Raw genomic sequence first — 7,500 nt, 5'->3', positions numbered from 1 at the left:
ATATTCCACCAAATTTCATGTTTTTAACCCAATTTGAACAATTATATAATATTTTGTCACTTATCCACCTGATTATCTACTCGTAGACAGTCTGAATAAGTAAAATCTAAGAAGGATTTTAACTTTAACCCGGATCCCCCTTGAAGAGGATTAGCTTTCCTATAAATACTCCCTCTGTTCCTTAACTAGGTAATTAAGTTACTCAGATTTTTTTTTCTAAGTGATTAAGTTGATATCATGTACTTTTACATGTTTCAAGATGTGCTTTTTCCTGTCGTGCAATAGAATGTTATTGTGATCTTAATTTTTTTTTATATTTCCTTGATGTATTGTTCATTTGAGTTTGTTTATAAAAAATAAAACCGACAAAAAACAGAATAGATTAATTTTAAACGATTATGCTTCATATTGCTACAAAATGAGAGATACAAGGTTAAGCAGTTTGGCTTTGAAACAAGGTACAAACCCATAATCAACTGAACAAAATAATTAAAGGAACATCTGTGAAGAAGGTCATTGTCCTAATCACGCCAAGATTGCGACAACCTCAAGCTGAGGCCGAGGCTACAATCAGCAGTGTCATTCGCAGAGGATCAATTGTCTTTGTCATTAACGTCGGCGTCATCGTTGTCGTCGTCGTTGCTGTCGTCCTTGTCATCGTTGTCGTTGTCGTTCCTTTTCGCCCTTGTCGTTATTTTTTCTTTGTCGTCAAAATCCCAACCTAACTATTTGTGACTACTCAACAATGAACGTTATCATTACCTGCAGTTTGCAAAAAAAAAAAAAAAAAAAAAAAAGTACAACAGACCCAAGGCAAGTTGTTTCATTTCACGGACTTAGTTTTCTTAAAGACATTTTTCCACTATCCAAAATCTTTTTCTTTGAACCAATCATATTTTTCTTGTTCTATATGCTATACATATAGATACTATATCAGTGACGCTACAATAAGAATAAATATAAAACAAATTTTTTTCTCCCAGAAATTGATTCATTGTTCCTTCTTATTTGAATTCTCGTTAATACAGTGACAAAATCCAAGAGGACACATACATACATACATATACATATATATATATATATATATATATATATATATATATATATATATATATATGTATGTATATATATTTATATATTTTTATATATATATATATATATATATATATATACACACACACACACATATATATATATATATATATATATATATATACATATATATATATACACACACACACACACACACATATATATATATATATATATATATATATATATGTAGATATATATGTATATATATATATATATACATATATATATATATAATTTTTTCTTTATTTTTTTCGAAGAAAGTACCCACTGGACTCGTCGTTTGAAGTTTATTCCTACATTTCGAACCCTATCCGGGGTTCGTCTTCAGGGTAATACAGTGATAGCACCGCAATAAAGCCAATAACCTAAAGTTGGTAAGCAACTCACAACGCGTAATAACCACACGTCTGGGACGAATCCCACCAAATGTAATCAACTGAACCGCTGACTCAGATTATTAAACCTGGATAAGATTGCAAATATTTAAACAAACCGCCCTCCCCCGTTACTACTTCCTGATGGACACAACTCATCCTAAAATAAGCTCAATTCAGAAGACGGAATCCCATAGATTGAAAATAATAATCAACCATATGCACCTGACTGATTAAATGAAATAATGGTACTCTGAAGCAAATACAAGAGTTAGGAAACTCATCCGCCGTATCGTGGTGTGTCCTGGCATGTGGACATCGCATTATTGTTAAGCAAGTTTATATGTTTTAGTGTAAGATTTCATTTGCTATGCTATTTTTGACACTAATGTTGATGTGTGAATTATGGGATATGGGGTTCATTTGGAGTTATTTTCGGGTTATATTGTGCTCAATCTTTGTGACAATCTTTTGTATTTTTCTGGAATGGAACGGTTACCGGAGTTACCTAACCCAGTGTACGAGGGAGACCCCCCTTTTATATAGATTTACTTTTGCTAATACAGTATTACCCTGAAGACGAACCCCGGACAGGGTTCGAAACGTAGGAATAAACTTCAAACGACGAGTCTAGTGTGTACTTTCTTCCTAAGGAAAAAATAATTGGTCCTAGACTCCAGCTCTTTACGAATATATATAAGTATATATACATACATATATATATATATGTAAGCCAGCTCTTTACGAATATATATAAGTATACATACATACATACATATATAATTATATATGAATATATAAAAATAAATATATATATATATATATATATATATGTAAGCGGAGTAGGAAACACAGGAGTCTTAGTCTTGAGTTTATTCCTGACTAGTTTGGCAGGTGTGCATTCTACATACTTTGATAAAACATAACTGCGAAATTAGTCAGGAATAAAATCAAGCCTAAGACTCCTGTGTTTCCTACTCCGCTTACATATATATATATATATATATATATATATATATATATATATATATATATGTATGTATGTATACTTATATATATTCGTAAAGAGCTATTTATTTATTTATTTATTTTTTTATTTTTTTTTTTTTTTTATTTTTTTTTTTTTTTTTTTTTTTTTTTTTTTTTTTTTTTTTTTTTTTTTTTAAGCCTTAGTAAAGATCCAAAACGATCCAAGGGCTAACAAAGCCTTGAAGACGCCGCCCTTATTATCTATTATTATTATTATTATTTTATTTTTATTTTTTTATTTATTTTTTTATTTATTTTTTATTTTATTTTTGTCCGGGTACACCAGAGACTCTTGACGAAATAATCTAAATACTAATTAAGCCGTACACACTAATTAACATCCGGCTTCCGTCTGGATATCCGGATTCCGTCCGGTTATCCGGCTTTGTATATTCACAAGTTCTGGAAAGTCTGTGTTCTGGTGCATCAAGGTAATGATAGTATAACCCACCCCCCCACCGGCTAATGCGTTATAGGAAGCGTGCTGGTTTCGCATTTGCTTAGTTGTGGGTTCGAATCCCAGCAGTGACTGCTTGTTACCTGGCCCAATATGTCACTCAGCATCCTGTTGTGACTGAAGACTCTCTGCTAATGAATGAATGAATAAATAAATAAACAAATATATAAAAGTATATTGAATGAACAAATAAATACTTATATATAAATGAATAAATTGGTGAATAAATGAATAAACGTCACATATCACATGTCACCTCCTCCTGTTAGACTGCTACGGTCTGTCAGTTACTGCGCCAGAGGAATCTTCTCCATTGGGTTCTGTCATCGTATGCGTTTGTTCTCTCAACTTCTTCCATGGAGGTACCTCTCTTTTCGATGACCCTCTCTATGCTTGTCCTCCACTTCATTCGCGGTCTTCCTCTAGGTCTTTTCCCTGTTGGTCTCCATTCGTGATACCTTCGAGGTTATCTTTCTGGTTCCATTCTTTCTACATGCCCACACCATCTTAGCTGTGCTCGTTCAACATAGTCCAACACTGAGTCAAGTTCAAGCTCGTCGAGTATCGTTTTGTTTCTAATGTGGTCTAAGCGTGAGCATCTTCTAATAGCTCTCAGTGCTTTCATTTCGGCCGCCTGAATTTTACTTCTTGTTTTTTATGTCAATTTCCAAGCCTCATAACCATAAGTAAGTATGGGCCGAAGTATAGTGACATAAATAGTTTTCTTAACACGGGTTGGTACTGCAGTATCTTTGAGGAGTGGATAAAGAGAATAAAATTCTTTGTTATATTTAACAATCCTAGTGTTTATTTCAACTTCCATTCGTCCTTTACTGTTAAAATCTGCTCCAAGGTACTTAAAATTTGATACTTCTTTAACTTTCTTTTCATTAATCCATATCTCATTATTGGATTCTTCTCTGCTAATAACCATTATTTCGCATTTCTCAGCATTCAATTCCATACCCATCAAAGTTAACTGTTCCATCCACCTATTCATTGCTTCCTGCAGAGTTTCAGGGCTTTCTGATATCAGGGCTACATCATCAGCATACGCAAAGGTTATGATCCCTCATTTGCTCGTGCAATACTCTTCAAAATATAATTCATGTATAAAATAAATAAAAGTGGTGAAATGACGCTACTCTGTCTAAGAGGGGTTTTACAGGATCTAACGGTTCGTCGAACGCGGTTCGACAGACACGTGTTTAAAGTGATGTGTGAACGTGTGAACGGGGTATTTGGTTGTCGAACCGCGTTCGACGAACCGTTAGACCGTGTAAACCACCTCTAACACCACATGCAACCTCAAACCAGTCTTCCATGCTACTTTTCGGTAATACAGCACTCTCCGTTGTTTGATACAGACTCTTCACAGCTTGAATTAAGGGGGAAGGGATACCATACTGTGGATCTGCCAGTATCCGACATAATTTGTTTCTTGGAACTCTATCAAATACTTTCTGTAGGTCCAGAAAATTCACAAATTGGTCTACGTTCCATTCCCATGCCTTTTCTATCCGGCATTCGAAGATCAAAGGTGAGATCTGTTGTCCCTCTATTTGGCCTAAATCCATATTTCCATTCTCCTAGCCGTTCCTCCTCTACTGCTCTCAATGAATAAATAAATAGATGAATAGATAAATAAGTAAACTAATAAATCAATCAATCAATCAATCAACAAATAGATATATAGATAAATATATAAGAAATAAGGAAATACTGATGACTTTTAATTTGTACTCGATCCTATCTGTCACAGCCCTCCTCAAACTATTCCTTTACCTTCTCTACGACCCAAACTCTTCGATGCGATTGAGTCCCCAGAGACAGAAGCTCTGGCCATGGCAGGCAAAATATCATATCACCCCTCCCTCCAACTTTCTTCCCAGTTCATCACTTTAAGACTCGTTTCCTATTTTTCCTCATAGGATTTCCGTCCATCTTCTCCAGTAAAAAATCCAGTCTAGAGAGGATACTCTACTGTACCCCAATTTCTGAATTAGTCTTCTAGGAACGTCGTTAGAATATTTTATTTAACCTTATCGTTGTGAAATGGATTTCTACTGGAATAGGTTCTCCGTAATGGTTTTCGTTATTGTACGGAAACTTGTATTCGTTTTCATTAATCTCCTCTGTATTGTACTCTTATTCTAGTCGTCGCCAGACGATCTTATTACACATAATCCGTTGAGCCGTAAAAGTATCGAAATAATATTGATTAGCTTCTTCCGTGACGGGTGGTAATTGGCCTTGTCGTCCACTTGCCTCCAGGTGATTTTATTCACCAGTAATATGACCCTTGTATTGCATTACCTGTGTATAAAAAAGAGGAAATCAATGAAAAGTTGCCAAACTGTTAATTATTTAATTTACTGGACCGTCATTGACAGCCAACCAATAAAATAACATCATCAAAAATGTCATTAAAAGACTGGCTGGTTTTGTAGAGGTGTACATATGATATTTGAATGTCACTTTTAATGTCAGCAATATCTAGCTTACAATTCAACATCTGATTAACGTCAACAGATATGATGTCATTATTTTGAAAATGTGTCACATTGTTGATCGAGTCCATGATGAGAAATTATGAATATTGAATCGAACAGTTTATTAGAGAGTGACACTGTTTATCAATTTAGAATTCAGGGCTCCGTTTTTCTTTTTTATCCGACTTTTTTAAATCTCCCTTTATTTCTTCTCTATGTCTTTTTGTGCACAGTGAAAATAACGCTCTATTCTAGAACTTGGTATGAGTAGGTATATAGTAAATACTAAATGACTAATTGATGATGATAAAAAAATTTCGTGTCTAAAGATCGGATGCCAATGACGATGAACTTCGAAAATGTGTGGTAGGGAGATGACCCTCTTCGACGTACATCTTGAAGAATTACCACTTTCTATGTTTATTAAAAAAACACAAAATATTTATCAGAGCATTAGAATATACAAGAGGACTCCAAAAGGAATCTTCTAGGATGCGTGAAGGATTTTCTGGGGAGTCCTACAGCAGTGTTTGCTACTGGGACGTATACATATATACATACATATATATATACATATGTATATATATATATATATATATATATATATATATATATATATATATTGGTGAAGCGTGGCAGGAGATTCTCTCTGAGGCCTATTCTGTTAAAAACGACAGCAAAAGAATTATTAGTTAACTTTTTCCGTGAGCTCTCAAGCTTACGAAAAGTAGATTTTTGGTAGGGGGAAAGGGAGTGAATAAAATTTCCAAAACTCATAGGAAACACAAAAGCTATAATGAACACAAAAATACAGTACATAGTAAACAAAATACAAGAAATGAGTACAAAAAATACAGCAAAAAAAATACAAGCAAAACAAATTAGATAGACGTTTCGCAAATCTTTCTGCATCCTCTATTGAAGTGAATAAGAATGGAAAAGGGAGCATATTTTAAATGAAATGGAAAGCACGGGGAGAAGTCACCGTGTTGTAACTAGGGGAGGTCATACGCATGACCATGAATACTGGGAGGGATCATAGGTTTTCGGAAACGGTACTCGGAGAGGTCACTCCCGGGTTCGGCGCCAATCTGCTTCTCAGTCTTTGGGAACGACGTATGGCAGGATGTTCTTCCCTTTCGCGATTTCTTGGGAATGTCCATCTGGCTCCTCCGAACAGGTTTCATGCTAGGGAGGAGGGCGAAGTCATTTACTTGCCTATTAATGGCAGGATGCAGCTTCTTTATCCAGATGGCTTCCAAGATAGCCAAGCGCTGTGGGTCCTCTTCTTTTGCCACAACTTCGGTGTTTTTTACCATAGTCTCCCTATCGAGGTGTCGTCGATGCTGGGTCCAGTGGTGTTGCTTAGATCCTCCGTGTTGCAAGTGCATGGTGATTCTTCTGGATGATGTGGTGGTCGTCCTTTTCACGTACACTGAAAGGGGCGTGCAGTCCTCCTCTGGGCATGTGTATTTATATACTACGTGGGATTGACGAGCCTCCTGGGGTTCTGATGCGGGGTGGTTCCTTAAAAGTAGAGAAGAGGTCTTTCTACTTTTGTAAAAGATTATGAAGGACAATTTGTCACTTTCGTTTTTGGGGACCACATTTCTATAGATTATGTTTTTTATCATCTTCTCATCCTCCTTGTACTTGGCAGACATGTAAGCTTTGTAGAACACATTAATTGCGGTCCCTTCGTGTTCTACTGTTGTGGGGCGTGTTTTTTTGTACCAATTGTCGATCACTCTGCGAAGATTGGCTTGGACCTCGTGATTCGTGTATCCATTCTTATTCACTTCAACTGAGGATGCAGAAAGATCTGCGAAACGTCTTGAAATCTAATTTGTTCTGCTTGTATTTTGTTTTTTGCTGTATTTTTGTACTCATTTCTTGAATTTTGTTTACTGTGTACTGTATTTTTGTGTTCATTATAACTTTTGTGTTTCTTATGAGTTTTGGAAATTTTATTTACTCCCTTTCCCCTACCAGAAATCTACTTTTCGCAAGCTTGAGAGCTCACGGAAAAGGTTAATTAATAATTCTTTTGCTG

The 7,500-nt window shown here is 35.3% G+C and overlaps 1 protein-coding gene across 1 annotated transcript in view; it reads right to left on the bottom strand.

Annotated features, from left to right (window-relative positions):
- Nucleotides 1-3,610: 3,610 nt before the first annotated feature.
- The window catches only part of LOC143037822 (uncharacterized), a 26,525-nt gene continuing 22,635 nt past the window's right edge, over nt 3,611-7,500 (bottom strand). The window contains exons 2-3 of the mRNA XM_076206381.1: nt 4,224-4,418; nt 3,611-3,961 (exon numbers count right to left, since the gene is read on the bottom strand). Coding sequence (XP_076062496.1) covers nt 3,611-3,961; nt 4,224-4,418 — 546 coding nt within the window. The remainder of the gene's footprint in view (nt 3,962-4,223; nt 4,419-7,500) is intronic.

The sequence above is a fragment of the Oratosquilla oratoria genome, chromosome 23 (assembly GCF_046742065.1).
Source record: "Oratosquilla oratoria isolate Oo_2021 chromosome 23, ASM4674206v1, whole genome shotgun sequence".
Lineage (NCBI taxonomy): Eukaryota > Metazoa > Arthropoda > Malacostraca > Stomatopoda > Squillidae > Oratosquilla > Oratosquilla oratoria.
The sequence above is the reverse complement of the archived record's forward strand: the minus strand, read 5'-3'. Positions and strand labels throughout refer to the sequence as shown.